This window comes from Callithrix jacchus, chromosome 9 (assembly GCF_049354715.1).
Source record: "Callithrix jacchus isolate 240 chromosome 9, calJac240_pri, whole genome shotgun sequence".
NCBI lineage: Eukaryota > Metazoa > Chordata > Mammalia > Primates > Cebidae > Callithrix > Callithrix jacchus.
This window is the reverse complement of record NC_133510.1, coordinates 10,090,865-10,115,127: the sequence shown is the minus strand read 5'-3', so window position 1 is coordinate 10,115,127 and position 24,263 is coordinate 10,090,865. Positions and strand designations below refer to the sequence as shown.

The 24,263-nt window shown below is 46.4% G+C and overlaps 1 protein-coding gene across 2 annotated transcripts; it reads left to right on the top strand.

Annotated features, from left to right (window-relative positions):
• The first annotated feature begins 2,760 nt into the window (after positions 1–2,760).
• On the top strand, positions 2,761–22,845 carry EMP1 (epithelial membrane protein 1). Of its 2 annotated transcripts, none has more exons than XM_009003300.5 (5): positions 2,761–2,845; positions 17,538–17,654; positions 19,534–19,630; positions 19,731–19,871; positions 20,582–22,845. In XM_009003300.5, exons 2-5 carry the CDS (start codon positions 17,577–17,579, stop codon positions 20,746–20,748), a joined length of 483 nt encoding a protein of 160 aa, XP_009001548.1. In that variant the 5' UTR covers positions 2,761–2,845; positions 17,538–17,576; the 3' UTR covers positions 20,749–22,845. The 2 variants fall into 2 exon arrangements, with proteins under 2 accessions (XP_009001548.1, XP_002752167.1); XM_002752121.7 differs by having other exon boundaries at positions 2,761–3,217.
• The last annotated feature ends 1,418 nt before the right edge of the window (positions 22,846–24,263 follow it).

Here is a 24,263-nt window from a genome sequence, read left to right as displayed (position 1 = left end):
TACACAACTTCCCTTTCTAAGGCACCACTCTGGGTATGTGCATGTGTACATGTGCATGTGTGCATGTGTATGTGTGCATGCATGTGTGCATGTATGTGTGCATGTGTGTGCATGCATGTGTGTGCATGCATGTGTGTATTGTGTGCATGTGTTCATGTGTGTGTGTGTGTGTTTGCATGTGTGCATGTGTGTTTTAAGAGCTCTCATTTAATATTTAATATGCATTTAATATTTTCTCTCCAAGCTTAGACATCTCCAAAAGTACACAGAAGGGTGAGATTTATCAGACCCATTTGGAAGGTGATGCCATCTACTCACTTTAAGGTGAAACGGAGGAGGGCAGATGCCTTGCTCACAGCCACTGCCAGGTGGAAACTGAAACTCCTGCTTTCTGAGTCCTGTTTTGACAGCCCCTCCCTGAGTCCAGTGTCTCTCTTTTTGAAATGTGTAGAAACCCAGATGGACTGAAAGATTCCTCTACTCAAGTACTTTATGAAAATTCCTGATTTTTCCCTTTGTTAAGCCCAAGAAGGAGGTGGTGGGGGAGAGTGCCTTCCCTCTACTATTCCTTGGTTCCAGGGTTCTCTTTAAAAAATGTAATCAGACCACTTACTCCTCAGCATCTGAGAACACTTCCTCTGGAGTCCAGTTCTCCTTTCCAGGCAGCTGAGGGAAGAGAGACTTTAAAATTGGCAGAGGGCGTCAGGGATGAAAGGCAACCCCGAGAGTAGGAAAAGGCCAGGGGGAGAGGCAGAGGGCAGCAGGGGAGAATGGCTCATCTGGAGCGCCAGCCCAAGCCTGGGGATTCCCCAGCCTCATGGGCAGACACCCTCCTCTCCCTGAGGGTTGGGCTGCTCACAGATTACAGGGACTCTTAACCCACTCCTGGGAGTGGCCCCTCTCAGACAGGCATTTTTATTATCAAATGGGTGATGAGAGAGGGGTGAGGTGAGGAACTCTATGAAAAATATGTAGCCTTTTATCACATCATCAGTTTTCAATGAGAAAATCCAGACCTTCTTACTTCTACAGAGACGGAATTCAGTTCTCAGGGACTTGTGAAGGTACAGCATCAAATCATTGTGTGTGTGTGTCTGTGTGTGCGTGTCTGTGTGTATGCGTGTAGTATGTTTTCCTTCTCATCCCACCTTAGAAAATATTCTCTACATTCCCATGTTGAGATATTTTTTCCTAAAAACCATCAATCCATACACATCCCAACCTCCTGAAGAAAGTCCTACAGGTTCATCACAGAAGATTCGGGAAATACAGACTATGACCAAAACAAACTAAAATGTACCCATAAAAACTGAATTTGATCAACATTTTGGTGAAGAGCCACCAGTCTGCTTTCTGTCTTTTTAGGGAATGTAATCTCCAAGAGGCAGGGATGTCACTCACTTCTGTGACTCAGTGATCTGAACCGGGCCCAATGAAGGTTGACATGCAGCCCGTATTGGCAGAATGGATGAAGAAATACCACACAGGCATATTTCGAATTGAAACAGGTTGTCAGGGTACAGCAGAGAATAACAGAAAAAGAAGTGCTTGGGTTTGCTGACTTAGATCCAACCTACTGCTGGTAACGTACTGAATCTCCTTGAATAAGTCACGTCACCTCTCTGGGCCTGAGCTGCTTCTTCAGTAAAATAATCCTTGTAGCTAAGATGTGTTGAGTGCCCACCATGTGCACTGTTGTAAGCCCTACACGTGTATTTCTCATTGTAACTCTATGAGTTAGGTACCTACTATCTCCATTTTATGCACGAGAAAATAGGCATGGAGAGGTTAAGCGGTTTCCCTAAAGTCACACAGCCAATTTGTGGAGAGCTGGGCTTGAACTCAGACCTCTGGTTTCTTAAGTGTGTGTGTGTGTGTGTGTGTGTGTGTGTGAGAGAGAGAGAGAGAGAGAGAGAGAGAGAGAGAGGAGGGAGGAGTGCTGCAGGAAGGTAGTCCGATGATTATGCTACTGGCCAAGTTCAGGAAAGTCAATTGTGGAACAAGGTCCAGCTGATTATTACAGAGAGCAAAGTTCTTAAGTAGAGGACTTCCTCCTGGAATGTGGGGAGTCCACACGGGCATTAGCAGAGCATAATTAAAGACCAGGAATTCTCTGCCATTCCATCAGCACTCCATCACTCGGAGGCAGGGTTGCAAGGGCTCCTGATGTGTTTCTTCGCCTTCAGGGCCTCCTTGTACAGCCGCCCGCAGGACAGTGCACGAGGGTCAGGCAGGGAAGTAAATAAAAAAGGAATCTGATAATTCCTGACGGTGAGCAGCAGCTGATGCATTTAATGGGGGAGAAAGACTGGGAATCTTGCTTGATGGTGACCTAGGACTTCAGTCAGCAGGACACTGGCCCTTTCCTCCCCCTCCCAGGCTGACACCTCGTGTTTTGCCTTATGTCCATGGTAACCAAGTCTCCTTTTTGGTGAGGAGGAATGGGCTTCAGTAAACAGATCTATTTGTGTGATCCTATTACTCATTTGAAGCAATGTCACTCCTTTTTCCACTGTGGTCTGTGTGTCTGAGTCAGACAGAGCGTACAACAGGGTTCTTTGAATTGATGGCTCACTCCCAGCCACTCTTGACTGACTGCCAGCTTAGCAGGGCGTAGCTTACCAACAAATCTTTTTTTTTTTAAAGCCAGACTGATTCATAGAAACTCCTTTAAAACACGGTGAAAAGAAACCGCCCATTACACACCCCAGTACACCAGCAGAGGAAACTTATAACCTCGGAAGACAGGTCCCTCCCCTCAGTGCAGTCGCGAACCTCCAGAAGAGCGGACCAGGGCTGCTGCCAGCACCCGCCACTCAGCTCCTCCGTCGCTGAGATCCTCTAGGTAGGACAGCTCCCAACACTGTGGGACTCTCAGCAAACTTTCTTTGTCCTTTCAACGGCTCTCCTTCTCCTGACCTCATCTAAGCTTTGCTTTTTCTTTTTTCCTTCGCTGTTTTCCTATGATTCTCTAAGAACCAAGTCCTTGAAACTTTTGGCTTAAAGTGAATACACAGACAAGTTTTTCCAGAAAGTTCAGAAAAGTGTATTTTGAGGACGTAGTCTGGGGAGATCAGCTGGACGGGAGATCAGCTGGACGGGAGATCAGCTGGACGGGAGATCAGCTGGACGTAGTCTGGGGAGATCAATCGTGTTGGCAGTGACTGGGTTCTCGCTTCAGGGTGTCGCCGGAGCAGGGACTTTGCAATAAACCGAGGTAGGATACTGTTTATGGAGGAAGCAGCACACACCTTGGAAATGGCATTGGGAGCTGGCCAGATGTTTTCCAGCTCCTGTGCTTTGATTCCGATTGCTTTAGGACTTGAGCTGTTTCTCTGCCTGCTGGTTGTTGGCCGGGATTTTTTGGGTGGTGGTGGACAGATAACTCGTTTTCTGTTTATTTTTCACGTTGCTTTTCCTGCAGGTTTGCTTCTCTGTTCACTTCTGTTTAAATTTAAGTACTTTTTTCCTTCACACTGGATGGGAAGAGGGGGCTTGGTTTGTTTAAAGAAAAACTTTGGCGGAGTGCGGTGGCTCACACCTGTAATCCTAGCACTTTGGCTGAGATGGGTGGATCACCTGAGGTCAGGAGTTCAAGACCAGCCTGACCAACATGGTGAAACCCTGTTTCTACTAAAATACAAAAATTAGCTGGGTATGATGGTGGGTGCCTCTAATCCCAGCTACTCGGGAGGCTGAGACGGGAGAATCACTTGAACCTGGAGGCAGAGGTTGCAGTGCGCGGAGATTGTGCCGCTGCACTCCATCCTGGGCAGCTAAGTGAGACTTTGTCTCAAAAAAAGAAAAGAAAACCTTTAGAGAGAGAAAGAGAAGGAGGCAAATGGTGTTTCAAATGAAACGTGGGAGGGGTTCATCTGGTGGAAGCAGGAGCTGATGAGGATTCCAGATGACTTCTCTTGGCCAGATGTGGAGGGTGGGGGAGGCAGAAGGGAAGCTGGGTTTGGAGGAGAGGGTGGGGCAGGGGAACTTCATCTGTGCCCGAAAAAATTGTTGAGTGGCTTTGTGCTTTCACCCCAGAGTGGCCTTTCAGTGCCAAGTGAAAAGGCGGTATATCAGAAACGATGAGAGAAATTTTGAAAGAAAGTGGATGTGGAATTTCTCTGCACGGAAGGCAGCGATTATTTTGAAATCCTTATCTTTGCTCTCTTTCCTAAAATGTGGTTGTATAAATGCCAACACTCCTGCTAATCATGAGGTAAATCTGGAGGAGTGAAGAAGGTGCTTTTTCTATTTTTTTTTTGTTGTTGTTGTTATTGTTGTTAGGTTTGCATTTTGGGTGAGTGTCTATTAAGGTGTGGCCCATTTCAACACAGACACTGGTTTATTTTTTCCCCAAGTAAACAAGATGAGGAGAATGACAGGATTCAGCTTGTCTGACAAAGCTAGGCTTTTCCTTTAGAAAGGAGTACGCTGGGAGAGAAGATTTAGATGTAATCAACTTGTGTGAGCAGCAATGCTCCCTGTAAAACTGCCCCGGGAGGGATGATTGAGTGGGCACCAGGGCGATGCTTCAAGATGACCGGAACTCCTCCTACATCTGCTTCAAATGTTTATTATTTCCACATTACGTGGATGTGGACTAGGGAAGCCATTATTAAATCAATCGTGATGATATCCTGTGAAAATTATACAAACCTTTTAGTTCTGTGCAGGTTAAAACTAATAAGTAACGTGTGTCTAAACAGTCAGCACAGGGAAAGCCGCGACAATTCTGCAGTGTGAACCATCGCGATATTATTTGTAGCAACGTTTCACATTCTACTGCAGCTTTCTACATGAGAAAATATGCTACATGCTCTTTCCTGGAGTTTAAAGACAATTTAAAAAATGCTATTCTGATTCCCGCTCTCTGCTCTTCCTCCAAGAAGTAGTGAGAGAGTCCCTTGGCTGTGGGAGCTTTTCTGGATTCCAGCTTTGACAATACTGAAATGTGAGGGTTATTTTCTTCCTCCTGCTGCCTCCCACCCTCAGAGGCAGATCCAATTCCTACCAGACTCCAAAGAATGAGGCGGGGGCGGGAGCTGAAGGACATCCTGTCTGGCGCCCTGGTCAGAGAGCCCCCCACATTTTACATTGTTTGTGGGTACTGAACTGTCTTGGGAGTTGGCAAGAGGCCATCAAGGACCAACTCGGAGCAGATCACATCCTTAGAACCTGGCTACCTCCCAGGGCTACTGGGCAGACCACTGGGGAAAGGAAAGACACCCCTTCTGTGGATTGTGGAAAGGACTTACTGTGCCTTCCTCAACCCTTCCTGCTTCCTCCAGAGACCAGATTAGGCCCATCCAATTCCCACCTTGTCAGTGGGCTTCATGTAGACCCACCCCGGGAAGGCAGACACTCTTGGCTTGCTGGTAGGTCTAGGGATTTCAGATAGTGCCAGAGAAAGACACACGGAAGACCTAGAAAAACTTGTGGATGAGGCAAAACTTCTTTTCTGTAGACTCCAAGGAGCCTGGTGGGCACATAGCTGAAACTTGGCCACAGGAAAGGGCAGGAGGCAAGTTGGTTCCATTTCATCCTTCATTTTGTTCACAGAATTCTAAATTTGGGAGGGATCTTGGAGATCAACTCATTCATTCTCCTACTGTATGCAGAAGTCTAATTTTTACACCATCTTGAACAGATGGCCATCCTACAGATCTTCAACTTTCCAGATGGGGGGAGCTCAGAATCTCAGTGTGTACCTCCATGCTCGTTCCCTTTGGCAGGACAGCTCTAATTTTATTAAGTTCCTTAAATCAAGCAAAATCAACTTCCTTATAACTTCCTCATTCTGCTGGCCTGAAACAACTCAGAAAATATCTATTCTGGTTTTGTTCTTGCTCCACCCAGTGATTCTTATCCTCTAACCACTTAACCCCTACTTAATACTTAATGAATACAACTTGATGGATCTAGATTGCATTAGCTTTTCTTTTCTTCTTCTTTTTTTGCCTAAGTCTCAGAAGAGCAGGAGCGTTTTTGAAGTTTGAAAGTATGCACATAGTCAATCATACTCACAGAGTTTTTGATTCGGAGGTATTTTCATTTTCTAAACACATGCATATGGCTTCTTTTTTAAATTCCCACATGTATGTACCTAGCTGCCTAACACAAAAGCTCAGGCGTATTTGGGACTCTCAGATGTACATACTCAGAGGGACACACCCAGTGTTGCTACCTGTCAGTTCACGGTTAGATCAATCTACTACATCTAGCTTCTAGCTAGGCCTTTTGGGGATTGTCCCATAACTTGGTTCATAGTTCATGTAGCCCACGCCTATACAGAGTCACCACCCGTCATAGTAACCATGAGAACAGGCTGTCCCTCAAGTGTAGCCTCCTTCTAATTGCTGGCCTGCAATCTGGGTATCATCCCCTTGAGAAGAGCTCATAACCTTTAACCGGTGTAGAACTGGAATTTTCTGACCATCAGCTTCCCTTTTCCAATACATTTCTCAGCTCCGCCCAGGTGACCTTGAATTTCTGGACCGCACTTGCTATTCAACCATCAGGGAATCCCAAGTATGGTTCCAATTAGGGGTTTACCTGAATCTCCATCCCCCGGGCCCGACATACACACGTCCAGAGACTACTCTTTGCAACACTTCAGTCTCTGGTGTCCTGCGTGGGTAAAACCATATCCTTCCATTTACCCGGGAGATTCACTGAAACTGAAGCAGAAAGATGAAAGCACAAACACCTATGGCGATTGCTGCTTCTCTCACTTCCTGTCAGCAAAAGGTTGGGGTCAACGTTTTCTTTTCTGTTATGGAGATGGCATTTCCCTGGAACTACAGTGGACTCCTCTGCTGTTGGTGCCCTTGGCCTTATGTGGCCGTGGCAGTCTTTCTATTCGCTGAGCCTCTTTCACGGATTATTTCTTCAAACAGGGCGGTTAAAATAGAGAGCCCTTTTAGCACCGGTTAAAACCATAGCAAGAATCCTGGAGCAGATGGAGGACAGCTGTCTGGGAGGACAGAGGGCCGGGTGCTGTTTTCACTCTGCTGTGTAACCACAGGCGGGGCGCTTGTCTCCCTGCTTTTGGAAGTTGAACTTACTGGTTCTTTCAGACCCCTTATGGCTCTGAGATTCTAAGATTCAGCCAGGCATGGTAATCCCAGCTACCTGGGGGACTGAGGTGGGAGGATCACTTGAGGCCAGGAGTTTGAGACCAGTCTGGGCAACATAGTGAGATCCTGTCTCTAAAAGAAAAAATGTAAGCAGCAGGGCATGGTGGTGCATGCCTGTAGTCCCAGCTACTCGGGAGGCTGAGGCGGGAGTGTTGACTGAGCCCAGGACTTTGAAGCTGCAGTGAGGTATGACTACGACTGCACTCCAGCCTGGGTGACAAAACAAGACCCTGTCTCTAAAAACAGAGAAACAAAAAACAAAAACGAAACAATTAAGATCCTACCATTTCTATTTCGAGAAATCACTTGGGCTCACGCTAACAGCTAGTTTAATCCATAAAAAATTGGTAGACTAGTGAAACAAGGCAACGCGTGGCGTTGAAATGGGCATTTTACAGAGGATTCTTGGCTCCTAGGTGCCTTGAGGACCCATGCAGCCTCCTCTGCCCCATCCACTCAGAGATTCTTTCGGCATGGTAGTCCCCGGACTTACTCTCAGATAGCCACGAGAATTCATCCACCACTGGGACTAAAAGAAAGAGGCTTGAGTAATTAAACGTAAAGGGTGCAGCTCAGATGAGGAGGGCGGGCTGGGTCTGCGAAGACATTGACATCACCAAAGCATTCACCTGCAACCGAATCAGGCTCAGGGAGAAACTGAGCTGGCCCTGGGAAAGAACCTCCACCCTCTTCTCGAGGAGGGAGACCCTGCAGCACGAGGGTGGGGTGCACAGGTGTGGACGGGAGCCAGTGAGGAACAATTTGAGAGGAGGAAGGGGAAGGCGCAACCAGGACAGGAGGGAGGGAGGGAGAGCAAGTGGGACGCTGTTTCCCAGCCTGTGTGTTGAGGGAGGAGGCAGGCAGAAAGACCTAGAATCAGAGAGAGAACTAGGCAGATAGAGAAAGACACAAGGGGAAAAAGAGCAAGAGAGAACTGGTGAGGATGTTCCCCCACCTATCCTTCTGCTCTTTTTTGGGGACCGCTCACCCTCAGTGTTTCAGGAAAATTCTTTCCGTCAAAATCCTACTCTTTGTCCCATGTGAAGAATCTTTTGTTGCATCATCTACGTCTTGTTTATTCAGGATAGTTGGCACCTCCTAGGTTTCATCTGAGTTTCCATTACCTGTGCCCACCAGGCTGGAACCTCTTCAGTGTTTCTCCTTTTCCAGGTCAGATCAGAGCTGAGAGCAAAATGGGGTCCTTGATCCTTAGACCTCTCATTTCAAAGAGTCAAAGACCGTTCCCCAAGAGGCTGGAGAAGGGGAGTTGGAGGGAGGTTTGCTAGCCTCAAACAACTAGTTTGGGACAAGCCAATGTGTTCACATTGACCTCAAAGAAAGTTCTGAAGCTGAGACGTGGAGCTGATTCCCTTTACTGAAAGACAGTCTCCATGCCTGGGTGGGATGGAGACTCCTGTGCTGGGGCAGGGCCCAGGGCTCAGGATTAGAAGTTTGCTGGGAGTTCGCAGGGGGATCTGGTTCGGGCCTGTGGTGGCCAGGCAGGCTGGCTCTGCAGGGTGGGCCTTCTCAGCAAAACAACAGGGAGAAGCAGTGGCCTTTGAAAACCCTGGGTTTTTACCATTGGCATGGTTTCGGGGGGTATATGTGGAGTCTTTGATTAACTCAGAGAGGGTAGGAGGAAAAGAGGAAACAGTAGATCTGGTAGAAGTTCTAGAAGAGACGGGAGAGAGAAAACATTTCCACCCTGGCCTGGAAGGCGTGAAATGGTTCCAGTCCATTTCTCCTCCGAGGACACGCATTTCCTTCTTGTCAAGGGGTTGGACTGAATGACCTCGATGCCTCTAAACCTCTAAAGAATGAATTGCTGAGGCCCTGAGCCCACCGAAGGGTCTGGGGTGTCTTGAGGCCAGGGGCCCCCCTCCCAGCTCGCCGCCCTGCAGGAAGCTGCAGCTTTGCTGGTTCAAGCATGTTGCCCATCTACTGTCGGTCCCGCCCAAGCGCCGCTGGGTCCGGCCACACCCAGGTTTTCTTCCCAAACCCCTAGTTATTATTATCTTGGCAACCTCTCCCTTGAAGACGTCCTGGCTGCCAGAACACTCCTTTGTCAGAAGCAGAAGGCAACCCACCCAGGGAACACCGCCCGATCCCTTGACCAGCTGCAGTCTGGGGGCGTGGGCCGGGCTCGGCTTCACAGCCCGGGTCTGGTCTCCGTGTTTGCAGATGTTGCCCAGATCCACCCCCTCCGCTGGACACAAAGGAGGACAAGCGGAAGCAAGAGAGAGAGGTTATTCTCCTTGGGAGCATGTGCAAAAGCAATATTCATGCTGCTCGTTTGCTTTTAGCCTAACTGCTGGTCCCCAGGCTCTGCCAGAGAAGCCTAAAGCCCCCCGAGCCTCACATTTTACACAGAGGAAGAGACCAAGCAGGAACGGTGCGGCCCCCAGCTCTGTGCCTGGCACAGGCCTGCAGCCCTCGCTGACCCTGTGAGTTCTGCAGTCACAGTTCGGACATGGTGGAGCCAGGCTGGAGCTGAAAAGCCCTGCTCTGTGCTACTGCGTACTCTAGGAGCCACTGACCAGAGAGGGTATGTGATTTTTCCAAAGTCAGCAGTTGGTCAGAGGCAGATTTATTATGAAAATCTGGTTCTCTCTCCCTCATACAGTGGTTTACCCCACTCCCAACCCAACCCTCGGCTCCCCAGCCCTAACTATGTGAGAGTCTGTACTAGTCTACACAGCAGCACACACGACTTGCTGTGTCGTAACCCCCATCTAAGATAGCCTGCATCTGGGAGATGGAAAAACCAAATGCTTTCCCTGCGGCATGTAAGTCCCTGTTACTTTTGTTGCTTGATTGACTGATGATGTTTCTCGTGGTAAAATCTGCTCTGTATTTTAAAACATCGAGTCCTACCTGAGGTTCCTTCCTTCCACAGCAAACATGAGCTATGCAGAGGCTGGAGGAAACAGCCCTCGAGAATCCTTCTTCTCCTCATGTTTCTCAGGAAGAAATTAATGTCCTACTTTCCCACCCCTGCATAAAAACAGTCTTGAGAATGGAAAAGTACACTTGACATGAAACAACAATAACAATGGCCAGAGAGGCTCATCCAAGGTCTCATCCACTCGGCCTGCCTTTAATGCCAGCCTTTCCTCCTCCAGCCACATCCTCTCTGGCTGCCCCCAGAAGGGAGCGCTTCCTTTTCTGCTTTTGTGTTACACGGGCATCCATTTTGCCAACCCAAATGATCCTTCATGGGAAACAAACACAGCAAAACCAAACCAACGAAAGCCAAGTGCTCCCGACGTGCACAGAGGACGGCAAGGCTGTCGTGCCTCCCTGTGCGGTGTCCTTAGGAAGGAGAGGCAGCTGCGGGAGTTTCAGGTGTCAGGCTGGGGACAGTGCTGTGGGGACAGCTGACTCACGGGGGTCGCATGACCGGAAGCGACTGAGCCTCTCATCTCTCCTCATACCATGGAGGAAGCGCCACATCTTTGGTCAGATGCTGTGAGAACGCTTTCCCCAAAGTTTAAAGTTATCCAGAAAGAGATCAGAATTTCATTGTTGGAAAAACATCGGCCAATGAAAAGACAGGGAGTGTCTAGCAGTAATCGCAGGACCGTGTTACGACTTGACTGAGATTTTGAGATCTGAGGTGAGGGCCTCTAGTGATTCTTCTGATAACCCAGTAGTTCTGCTGTGAAGACAACCATGAAGAGTTAGTCTAGTTGGGTAATCTCACAGGTGGAACTAAAGGTGGTGTGGTCGTTGCCAAGAGCACGCTTGGACATATTGTCAGAAAAATCTTTCTAATCAGGGAGGGGATCTGGTAGGTAGTGAGCTCCCCAGGACTGAAGGAGTTTAAACATGATTTAGATAGTTCTTGGGTTTAGATTTGTAGATGACTTTCTAGAATTGAAAATGAATTTTAAAGACCTCCCTCTTCAGTCCTGAGATTCTATCATTCAAAGAAGTAGAGAGAAAGGTTAAATCTGCAGACGAACTAGTGTTTAGAAATGTAAGAGATTTTCTTTGCATTCACGTGTTTCCTCTTGAACAAAAGGCGACACAGGCATATATACCCTTGTCTATTCCAGTGCTCTCAGGACATGGCCACATATTCACATAGGTATTTCTACAGAAATATATCACAACGTTGCATGCAATAAGATACGCAATACCTACTTGTAGTAAAGTATTAGACAATTTCTGAAAAACAATAAAGGACTAAAGTCCATGTATGTTAAAAAAAAAAAGGAAATATTTTCCCTCTAGAATTCTGTGTTTATTATGAAGTCTTCAGTCATTTTGACATGATTTTTCCATAGGGAAGAAAATATGGCCATCCTTAATTCATTTATTTGTTCCTTGAATGGATATTTATTCGGTACCTGTCATAGGCAAGACTCTCCCTTCGGGGACTTAAACTCTTGGGGTTGCCATCAGTGGTTTTAGTAAAAAGCTATGTAAGGGCAATAGAATAAGAGAGGGAAGAAACTACTTCTAACCTGTGGACCTGGGAAGGCGTTTTAGAAGAGGTAGGATTTTGGCTTGGTTGAAAAGAATTTGATAGGCTGTCACTGAAAGAAGAATACAAAAGCAGGGCTTTTATTCTTGGAAACCAAACTCCTGGGAGTGCAAAGGCTGGCTAGAGGTGTTTGGAGCCTCTTTCCCAGTGATCGGTGGTGGTAGTGGTGGGGTTCGGAGGTTCTTGAGCAGGGGAGCGCCATGGTCAGATAACCCAGTAGTGGGTAGGAGATAGGTTAGAGGGGAGGAGTTCAGAGACAGGGTTGTGGGCGAGGCTGATGTCACAGTGAGGCTAAGACCTGAACTGGACATCGGCAGTGGGAATGGAATGGAAGGAAGGATGCGAGATAAGTAATGGAGGGTAAGCTCAGGGTAGGACTGTGATGTTTTGGGCAACAAAAGTGGACTGAGGGCAAGGGAAGATAGGACATTGGGCAGTGGCCATTGCTGCTCTCTTCTCCCCAGAAAATCCTGGTCTGTCTTAAACTGCCAGGGAAATGCCAGCCAGATCCATCGCCTGCTACTGAGAAAGCTCTCTTGTGCCCTCTTGTAGAGAAGAAGGTCTCCACGATGCCTTTCATCTGGGAGAATCTCACCCACTCTCAAATGACTCATGGAATCAAATGAATTCCGCCTGTGTTGGCCTCGTCTTCAGCCCCTGATTTCCGAGCATGCTCCCCACCTCCCCCGACCCCTCAGCTCAGGCTAATTCTTCAGTGACTCAAGCCCCAGGATCCTGACCACTTCCTTCACTGGAGAAGTGGCTTTCTGGCTGCTCTATTCTATTGCATTGTTCCTAGTCATTGTGCCTTAGACCACCGTTAAAGAATGGCAGCTGCCTCTAGGCCTTGCGGAAGTTCAGTAAGCACAGACTTCTGCACAGGAAGAGGGTATCTGATTCCTGGCTTAGCAATCACGGAGCCAAATTATGCACCTCTAAAATTCCCTTCTGTTCCTTAGGAGTCAGTTATTCTCAAAGTCTCTGTAGAATTCGTTACCCACCAGTAGAGGAAAGGCTCCCATGGGGGCCTGAGTAATTTCTCACCCATCAAAGAACCTCAGAGTGTTAGGACTGCCTGAACAAAGTCCACAAGGCAATGTATGGCAGTCTCAGGGCTATGTTCCTTTGATTCTTTCATTTGTGTGTGTATGTGTGTGTGTGTGTGTGTGTGTGTGTGTGTGTGTGAGTTAGGGAGAAGCCAATAAAGATTTAAATAGATGGAGATAACTTGAGACGGTGGTTATCCCTCTTTCCCTTCTCTCATATCTCATAGTAGTCCTTTAAAGCCACAGTCACCTGCAATTTTAACCCTCAGGGTTATGTCTTCCCCTCCCCTCCCGTCCCCTCTTCTTTTTTATTTGAGACAGAATCTTGCTCTGTCACTGGGGCTGGAGTGCAGTGGTGTGATCTTGGCTCACTGCAACCTCCACTTCCTGGGTTCAAGCGATTCTCCTGCCTCAGCCTCCCAAGTAGCTGGGACTACAGGCGTGTGCCACCACACCCAGCTAATTTTTTGTATTTTTAGTAGACAGAGGTTTCACCATGTTAGCCAGGATGGTCTCAATCTCCTGACCTTGTGATCTGCCTGCCTCGGCCTCCCAAAGTGTTGGGATTACAGGTGTGAGCCATCACGCCCAGCCCTCTTTGTTTTTTTGAGATGGAATTTCGCTCTTGTTGCCCAGGCTGGAGTGCAATGGTACAATCTCAGTTCACTGCAACTTCCGCCTCCCGGGTTCAAGCGATTCCCCTGCCTCAGCCTCCCAAGCAGTTGGGATTACAAGCATGTGCCAACATGCCTGGCTAATTTTTTGTATTTAGTAGAGACAAGGTTTCACCCTGTTGGTCAGGCTGCTCTCGAACTCCCTCAGAGTTATTTCTACTAACTATCATACATTTTCTGTTAGCCAAGAACATGTAAATACTGAATGGTCAGTGTTCGTGAGGTTTGCATTAGAGATAGGAGCACAAAGACACCTCTGCTGTAGTGTGGTCTGGGCAATTTGGGAAGAAAAGGAGGAACAGTGGTCAGAAACAAAAGACGGTGGTCGGATGTAGGGAACGGCAAGCCTGTCCATCAGGACAGAAAGAAGAAGAGCAAAGGCATATCCGAGTGCCGTGTGTGGCTCCAAAGTGCTGATCTCCATTTCTCTTAACAATTACGTCTCTCCAGAGTCAACACATGGCTCTTACATGTTTCTCAGTTTCCCACCCAGCCCCTGACTGCCCCTGTGCCACGTATGTTAGGTAGGTGAGGCTTAAGAAGGAGATCATCCTCCACTCACAGTGGCGGGTACAGAAATGTGTTCCTGGCATCCCGCACAGAAGTCAGTGGACAGCCGTTCTTTAAGAATGCAAGGAACTGATGGGCTCTGCTGGCCTAGGTCTGGGATCCTAAGCACCACAAATGAATGCTGTTATGTGCATTCCCCCACAACTTTGGGACTGCCCAGTGCACCAAATGCTCTGCAAAAAGCAGGCCTTGCTTCAGAGTATTCAGAATTGCAATGCTGTGATTCTCTGCATCTTGGTTTGAGCTACCCCACGAGGACTAGGGGTACGCTTTCCCCTGGAGAGTGCCACCCACAGCATTTCAGAGAGGGGTGAGGGAGAAGTCTGTTATTGTTTTAGTGAAATGTATTGCTAAGAAATAAGTAGTAGCCACCAATACTTCCAATGATATAAATTCTCATAAATGGTATTTTTTTCAGTGCCTTTGTATGAAGCAAGACGCACAGTGGGGCAGGAAATGAGTCTCCCCCCAAGCTACCCCGCAAGTCATGGGTGGGTAGAAGTTTCAGGAGCAGGATTCTTCTGCTATTCTACTCTGCTATCGAATAGATGCCCAGACATTCACCCATTAGGTACCACTAATGGCTTTTTCATAAAGACCGCAATGATTGCCTCTCCCAGACTGAGAGTTTCCCTGGGGGGCAGGAGGTATCTGGCATAGTGGAGAGACTGGATAACTAGGCATGGTTCAGCCCAGAAACTCAGGAAGATAATTCAATCTGTTTTCACCTGTGTTGGGGGAAGCACATTGAAAATAACGGAAGCCCCTCTAACCTGACAGTGGATGGTATTCATAAAACCTGACAAATTATGGGGTTGTGAAAAGATGGAGAAGTTGTAGCTCCAGCTAAACAGCCCTTCCTTCTGGCTGGATACAGCAGCTAAAAGCAGAGAGGATTATGGGTTTCCTACAAGAAGAATACTTGCTAACTCAAGATACTTTGCTTCTTTCCGTAGTGAAAACACAGGGAGGGCAGTCACAAAAATCTGAGATGAAAGAGAGTTGCTCTTTTGCTTGATTCTCACATCCATTCCTCCAGGCTGCAACGGGCAGGAAATATGGTCAGGTGGATCCAGGGGCCGGGAACTTGCACACACCCCCAGGGCCGTGATGCCTGGGCCCAGGCAGAGGTGCTGTGGGAGGGGTCATTGAGACAGAGAGCTTGAGCCAGGCAGAGGAAATCAGACTCGACTTCAGGGGTTAAGAGTGACGCAAGGAGACAAAATGCTGCTTAATTCCCGATAGCCTATGAGGGGAAATGTTTTCTGCTCCTCATTTAAGTGGCCTCACTTGGTGGATTATATTCTGTTATTGGCCCCTCCAGCCCCTTCCACTTTTAGGAGAAGGATGTTTGTAAATTAGAAGCAACAGGAACAAGAAGGTCATCTGAAGAGCCCGAGGAGGATTAAACATAAGTACTTGTTATGTAATATTTGTAATTCCGTGCAATCAGCCTGTTCCTCTCCCCATAGGGAGCAAGGAGATCAGGACCTGGTGAAGTGTGAATCTTGGGGAGTAAGAGGAGGATAGGCCGAGAGAGTGAACTTTCTCCTGGTCATTCTTGAGGGTGTGCTCTTGGAGGCAAGGGTTAGACAAATGACAATTTCTGAGAGGATTGAAAGGATTTTATGCACCCTGCCTCATGCACTGGACAGCAGGCCTCTTATTACTTGAACTTCACATGGGGCAGCCTAGCGATTGAGCAACCGGGTTGAGTTGACAAGAGCTACTCAGCTTCACTTATGAATAGTAAGGCAACCCCATTATTAGTAGCTGCCATGTGCCAGACACTGGGTGTTTTATACAAGTAGTCTGAATTCATCCTCACACTTCCCTTTGCAATTGACATTGCAACTTCCACTTTCTAAATGAGGGAACTGAGATGAGCGGTCAAGTAACTTGATGTGATTCTAATTCAACGTCTGTCTGATCCAAAACATGTTTTTGCTGTTCATTTAAGTCAAGCAGAAAATTGTGGAGCTGTGCTAGAACCTGAGAGAAGCAAAAATGAGTTTCAATGTGTGGGGAGATTATTAATAGCAGACGTGAAAGCTCCAGCCTGTCCCCTGAAGAGGCAGGATAAATGTCCTAATTTTTGCATTCACAGTTAAATTGGACACATTCCCAGGTTGGAAGGAAGTGGCCAGATTGGGAAGGGGCTGTTGGAGAGGGTCAGTGAGAATGGTGGAAGCCAGTGTCTGCCTCTCATTCACTGCCTGCAGAGAACAAGGCACCCTGGTATATATTAGAGCATTCTAGATTTTTGGTTGCCTGGTGAAGAAAGTGAGAGGAGATAAAAGGCATGTGAAGTGTTGGAATTACAGTATCAGTGCTCTCTAATAAATACCTGGTGTGGCATGGAAGTGGCTCAAGCACACTCAAAGTGTCAATTAAATTCGGTGGAGGGAGAGAGGGCAGTGGAACAGTTTCAGGACGCACCCTAGGTCGGGGCATCCACACATCCATTCTGCCTAGGGTGTGAGTAACCTCAAGCCCTTTCCTTATGCCATCCCTCTGAGCCTGCACTGCTTTGCGACAGACAGTCTTAGGCATGACAAAGCTCTCCTTCTCTAGCCTACATAAATCAGAGTCGCCTCCCTCCCATGTATCCTTCACCCTTCCTTTATTTCCCAGGCTTTATGATCGTTGGGCTCCCTTCTCTTCTGCTGTCATTATGGCTGAAAGCTTTTGTTTATCCTGCACATTCTTAATCAGTGTTAGTTCCCAATCCTCCCACTCTGCGATTTATGCGTTTACCTGTCTTCTATATTGAGTCCTGAAGGATTGGAGTTTGTGTAAATGTCACGTACAAGGAAAAGGCGCATTTGCTGGTATCTCAAGCTGCATACTTTGAAAGCCCCCGGAACCGTCATACTGAGCTGTGGAAAATATGACCAGTGGCAGGCTTCCTGCCATGAGACACAGAGCTCTAAGGCTCACGTGTTTCAGACACTAGTCTGAAACGCTCAGTCAGGGGGTGACCTACCATTAAACTGTAATTAGGTTGTTATAGCTATTGAAAACCAAACATCATTGTAATAATAGAATTGTGTCTCTTACATTTTATATGTCACCCAGGATCAAATTAGTAGCCTATTCAGTATATGGGCATTGAGTAATAGCTGCTATTCTTCGGAAGGCGCTCACGTCTGTTAAAAGTGCTGGGTGAGCAGTGTGATGAAAGCGTGGGCATTTCCTAGTGGAAAATGGACATTTATATGACATTGTTGCATAGAAACCTGGAAATGATAAAGGCCTATTTTTTTGCAAACATAAGTCCTACTTTTAACCTCTAAAACACAAACAAAATAAAATATTAACCGTTATCATAGAATGTTCTGGTTCCTTTTTTGAAATAGAATGTATTAGAGAAATGAGTATGTGTATAGCTAAGAAGAAACTGAATTATGTTTACCTGTGGGTATGTATAACTGGATGAATAGGCACTTAAGCAAATCAGAACTAGGTTACGGGGGGTGTTTTCAGGAATTTGTGATTAGATTGTGCTGGTTTTTCGTGCAGCTCTTCCCCATTTTAGCAGATAGCCCACACGTGCGGGACAGCTGGGCTGTCTTATTGAATCTGACAGTAACCATTTTCGTCCCTTTGTTTTTCTTTTCAGAACTCTCTTTGCTCACGAGTTACCCCAAAGCGAGCCAGGATGTTGGTATTGCTGGCTGGTATCTTTGTGGTTCACATCGCCACTGTTATTATGCTATTTGTTTGCACCATTGCCAATGTGAGTAATGTTCTTTTGTTCTTTCATTCATTGAGAAATCATTCACATATTTACATCAAGTGCACAAAAGAAGTTCAAGCCACAGCCCTCGCCCTTCATGAACTTACAGCTCAGTTGTGGGAAAACAAAATAAACCCACGCTTGCACTTCAAACAATTAAATAACAAGAGGATAAAGGTGAATGGAGGATACTGATAAAGGGCTGGAGGATACAGTGCACCTTCCTCCTTCTCTAGAGGAACCTGCCGGGCAGCAGGGGTGGGTGGAGCTTGAGGTGAACCCGGAGGACTGGTGGATGGATGAGGTTTCTCTTAGTGAAAGAGGGAAGGGGGAAACCTCATAGGGATGCATTCAGGTGGGAGTGCTAGCAAAGGAGCACAGAAATGACAAGCTTTGGTCAGAGGATAAGGAAGACGCCTATGTGGCTGCAGCCCAACTTCCCGTCCTCCTGGGAGCCTTGATTAGAAGGATAGATGGGAAGAAGAGGATGACAGGCTTTGATTGCCAGATTGACGAATTCAAATTTTTAGCAAAGAGTAGCGTGTGAAAGTGGAGTTTTGCAAGATTAACCCGGTGCCACTCAATTATCTCAGAAAAAAACAAGAAAAAAAAAAAAAAAATGGAGGTAGCGCAAGTCTTTTCTCTCTGAAACCTGGGCTACTCTGACCTCTAGTGGTGGCTTATAGCGTCCAATTTACTTTTACTTGTGGTTTTCTCGGGGAAAAAAGCAAGCCGGCTCCTTGGACTAAAGCCAAGGCCACCCATCACTAGGCAGGCAAACAATGGTTTCAGAGCCTGTTTAGGTCCCTATCACAGGTAAAGGATAAGTGGGTTTTAAAGCTCAGATAGAAGAGCTTTGCAGACACTGGTGGGTGTGATCACAAGCAAGGCTAATTTAAGAATAACTTTGATGAGACAGCCATTCTGTATGCCACCTTTTATATCTATCCGGATAAATCTGATAAGCTTCTTCAAAGGGTATTAATGAGCGCCACAGTGCTGAGTATCTGTGAATTACCAGCCCCTAATATAAGGCTCGGCACACACACAGTTGTTAATTGAATGAAGAGCAGGGATTGGCGCAGGTGATTGCCTGTGTCTGGCCCCACCTTTCCAGGGTGTGCATTTGTGTGTGTAGACAGAACCCTGAACTTGTTTTCTATTCCAGAAGGAGAATTCTTTTTCTTGGGCCAGGCAGGAAGGGATGGCGGCACCATCATGAGCCTGGGGGATCTATTCGGGTCACCCTTCGGCTTTTAGCGGCCCCTACAGGAAAGCACTTGCTGTAGGATTTTACTATATTACTTTGCATGTTGTGACAGTCAAGTTTGATCCTTCTGTTTAGATGAAAGTGGTTTATTAACCACCAGATTCATTGTTATTTTCCCAGTAGGTCTTATGTTTCTTAATTGTTTCCAGTTGGACATTTCACTCCCCACCCGCCCCCCCACTCCAGTGTACACTTAGCCAGGGACTTAAGTGAAGCAATCTTGTTAGAGTGTATCAATTGCACATACCTAAGCCCTACCTAAGCCAATTCCCTCCTCCAGGGCTTCCAGAACCTTAGAATTTTAAACCACTGTGGTTGAATTACTTCCGTTTTGAATTACTTCCAGTCATGAAGAATATGGAGTCCAGAGAGGACTAGGCGATTTCTTTCTGAGTTTCACATTCTTCTCTCTCTCTCCTCTTAAAGAGAAGCCTATCTGGAGGTGGAAATAAGGTCCGATTAAAACTGGTCACAGGCTGCTTAGCCATAGTAGCTGAACAGAGTGTCTTCATTACAATTTGGTGCTGATGCAAGCTGATTTGTTCTTTCTTTATTTTTTTAAATCAGAAGGTCAGCTTTCGATCAATGTTTCTTTTCTTCTGGTTTCAGGTCTGGGTGGTTACCAATACTGGAGACATATCAGTAGGTCTTTGGAGAAACTGTACCCAGGGTAACTGCAATGGTGGCCTGTTGTATGAAAACGAAGGTATGCATGAAGATATTGACCCAGGGCTGACAATAGGTGTGGTCAGGAACGTTCAGCCCCTGGAGTGACATAACGCCCTGTTCTCGCCCTGTGCCTACAGATGCCCTCAAGACAGTGCAGGCCTTCATGATTCTCTCTATCATCTTCTCGGTCATCTCCCTCGTGGTCTTCGTGTTCCAGCTCTTCACCATGGAGAAAGGAAACCGGTTCTTCCTCTCGGGGGCCACCATGCTGGTGTGCTGTGAGTATCTCATGGGTGGACTCCAGTGTACACTTTTAAGTCCATCTTACCATCGGTGCTTCTGGCAACCTGAACAGATTAGCGCATGGTTCGGTGGAACTTCCTTGTGCAATTTTCTCCTCTGGTTATTTTTTCTCTCATGGAGAACCTTGAATTGCTGCTTGTATTAAGAATCCTCATCTGCTTCATCATTCAAAACCGGTGCTCCTGGGTAGCTGCCAAGTGGCAGCACATCCCTGTCAGCAGCACGTGTGTACGAGACACTTGAAGGCAGAAAGGCAGGAGTTGCAGAAAGATGAAACCACTGCCACAATGCACACAATTATTGTGATTCTCATTCAGTTGTCGTTCTTTCCCAATGTACTTGGTTTGGTGGAAGGACATGCTGTTTTGCATCCCTGAATAGCTTGCCTAGACCCACAGGGCCAGACAGGACCGCTGGATGGTAGGCATGAGGTTCTGTGTTTTACGTCACACTATGGCCACAGAAACCAGTGCAGAGATCCGAGACCAGACACCTCTAATTGATCAACACACCATCAAGCTCTTGGCCCAGGGCACATCTAACAGAACTCCTATTTAGGAACAAACAACCAAAGCTCATTTTCCTATTGCTAATGAGGGAAATAGGATCTTCTTAAAATTAGGAAAAGCTTTTTCTCAATTTTAATGTAAAAAAACATATTGACACATCTCCTTTTCCTCTGCAGGGCTGTGCATTCTGGTAGGAGCCTCCATCTACACTAACCGTTATGCAAATCGCTCCGTAGTCTTGTGGACGGAGAGTCACCACGGCTATTCCTTCATCCTGGCCTGGATCTGCTTCTGCTTCAGCTTCGTCATCGGCATTCTCTATCTGGTCCTGAGAAAGAAATAGGGCCAGACGGGTTCATGGGGATCTAGGAGGTGGGGAGGAGGAAGCCATTGAATCTGGGAGGGAAGTGGAGGTTGCTGTACAGGAGAAACCAAGACAGGGGAGGGGGGAGGGGGAAGGAAAGGGGGAAGGTCAAATCCCAAACCATTACCGGAGATTCTCCACTGCCAAGCCCCTGCCCTGGGGAGAAAGTAGTTGGCTAGTACTTTGATGCTCCCTTGATGGGGACCAGAGAGCCTCCCTTGCAGGCACCAGACTTGGCCTCCAGCTGTTCTCAGTGACACACACTGTCTGGGGCACCCATCAGCTGCCACACCACCAGCCCCACTTCCCAGGTGAATTCTGGGTCACACACTGAGGTCCACAGACCTACTGCACCGAGTTAAAATAGCGGTACAAGTTCTGGCAAGAGCAGATATTGTCTTTGTGCTGAATACGCTAAGCCTGGAAACCATCCTGCCCTTCTGACCCAAAGCAAAACATCGCGTTCCAATCTGAAGTTCCTAGAGGGGGACTTTGGCCAGCGAGCCATTGCCCCTCTTTGGAACAGATACTTAGCTCTGTGGAATTCAGTGTCAAAATGGGAGGAGGAGCGAGGGTTTGTAAGGTCACACTGGTGGGTGAGCTAAACCAAGAAGACCTTTTCACAATGGAAAACCTGGGGGATGGTTAGAGCCCAGTCCAGACCTCACACACGGCTGTCCCTCACGGAGACCTCATGCCATGGGCTTTGCTAGGCCTCTCGCTTAAAGCCAAGGCAGCTCTTCTGGAGTTTCTCTAAAGTCACTAGTGAACAATTCGGTGGTGAAAGTACCACACAAACTATTGGATCCAATGGGCAGTCTTGCAACAGTGCCATATTAGGGTTATGTTTTTAGGGTTCCCCTCAATGCAGTCAATGTTTCTTTTAAGTATACAACAGGAGAGAGATGGACATGGCTCCTTGGAGCGCGATCCTATTACTCTTCCTCTAACTTGTAAACTTTCGAGGACGTTTTGTCTAATTATTCATATCGAGAATCAGGGCTCCTAGGCTCGGTGGTAGCTCTGGCTTAGACACCATCTGGAGTGATCCCCTCTTGGGGATCCTGCCTATCCCACTTCACAGGTGAGGCATGGCAATTCTGGAAGCTGATCAAAACACGCATAAACCAAACCGAACAACAGGCCCTTGGGGGAAAGGTGCTATAGAATTGTGAAGTATTAAGCATACTATAGTTCAGCCGTGATAAGAACAGAGTGCCTGCATTCCCAGGAAAATAAGAAAATTCTATGAGATAAATAAAAATATAGGTGATGGGCAGATCTTTCCTTTAAAATAAAAAAGCAAAAACTCTTGTGGTACCTAGTCAGCCGGTAGAAGAGCGGTCTGCTGCCGCAGGAGCGCCTCTATGTAGGACTTAGAAGTAGTGTGTTTTTCCTGGTCACGCAGGCATCGCTCTGCCCTGGAGCAGCTATTTTAAGCTATCTCAGATTCTGTCTAACGGGGTTTTTTGGGAAGACTTTTCCTTTATCACCCTGAGAAGATCTACCCCAGCGAGAATCTGAGACATCTTGCCCACTTTTCCTTATTAGCCTTCTCCTCATCCATTTCTCTCATACCTTTCCTTTCTGGGGAGTTGTTATGCCATGATTTCTGGTATTTATGTAAGAGGATTATTACTAATTCCATTTCTCTATGTTTATTCTGGTTAAGGAAATGTTGAGGACAAGCCACCAAATTACCTGGGCTGGGGTTAGAGAGATTGGCCAGCAAAAACTGTGGGATGATGAACTTTGTCATTATGATTTAATTATTGCATGATTATAGAAGGCTGTCGTAGTGCAGAAGCATACTTACATATCAGACATAGCCAAAGGAAATACTCACATTTTGTTAAGAAGCTGAACTATGACTGGAGTAAACCATGTATTCCGTTGTCTTTTCCTTTTTTTTCTGTGACATTTATGTCTCATGTAATTCGCATTACCTTGGTGGGTTGTTCTAGTACTGTACTGGGCTTCTTCGTTAATAGATTATTTCATATACTATAATTGTAAATATTTTGATACAAATGTTTATAACTCTAGGGATATAAAAACAGATTCTGATTCCCTTCATTGTGTGAATGTTTTCTTTCCAAAAAATGTGGAAAAATATGGATAATTGTGACATTTATCCCTCATTAAGCTGCCTATCAATTTGATTTGGACAACGTGACATATATTTGAGACACTAAGCCTCTTTCTGTTAATATGTTAGGCATTCCTGCAATAGCTCTTTCAGGCAACTGAGTGCTATTAAGCATAGTTTTATCTTGTTTTAATTAAACCTCTTAGGCAAAAAATGGAACTTCATAAGCTAATATATTAGAAAGAAGTTTTGATTATGATTTTAAACCAGAAATGCTTGTGACATTAAGACATTAACACTTGTAAAGTTTCTTTGAAATAGCCAGCTCCTCTAATGTGTCTTCAAAATATGAAGTGATTCACACACACATTTGTAGCAGCCCATTCATTACATAAACCAAGGCATACCTGTGTGGGCTCTGTGAGTGAAGGGTGGCTTCACTACTTTCTGTGAGCAATGAGGTATAAGGAGGGTTTTAATGTGCAGCAGGCCATCTTCCAGCCCGTTCTGGTCTTGGATGAAATCATCGCACAAAAATACACAATGGAGGTGGAAAGGTTTAACATATTTTGAATCAATTAATCAAATTGAATTGATTCTTGATGCCTTCTCAGAAGCCTAAATGATTTCTTGGATTGCTCTGAGAAACTACGATAAGAGGTCCACTTCCTTCACTTAGTTCCCCCAGGGATTTCTTTTCCCCCATGTCATACACCCGGTCCTAAATCAACTCCCCAGACTATCTTTCCATTCCTTCCCCAGAGGGGACTTTTGTCAGACTCTGCGACAAATTCCTAGCTCTACGCAGAGTGTCCTCTGCTGCTAAGATTGGTATCTTTCCCCTCAAAAGCCTGGATGGTGAATGGGGGTGAATTAGTCTGAATTCTCCAGAATAAGAGGAACAAGAAGATTTATGTGTGTGAGAATACATATATATATATATATATAAATAAATAAAAATATATTTATTTTAAGGAATGGGCTCACATGGTTATGAAGGCAGGCAAGCCCCAAGTCTGCAGGAAGTGGCCCAGCAGAGAGCTGGTGCTTCAGCGCAGGTGTGAAAGTTGCCAGAGTCCCTTTTATAGAGAAGTTTAATACGTATTTGTTGAATTAAATGTCTTCGGTAGAGACAAACTGAATTAAAGTGGTTAAGTAAATACTCTTCGGTGAAATTTGTGCATATTATGAGTATAAAGAGAATGAGCTACAGAGCTCTCCATGACCACTCAAGAATGGGACCTCCCCAGGCAAATGATAACTTATTCATGCCTCAAGGTGACAAACTTGAGGTCTCAAATGGTTAACAGATAACGATCCCACTCTGCCTTGGACTTAGCCATGAAAATCCCACCAGCTTTCAGGCATGGAAAAGAATTTCAGAAAGGCCTTGAAAGAAGGCATA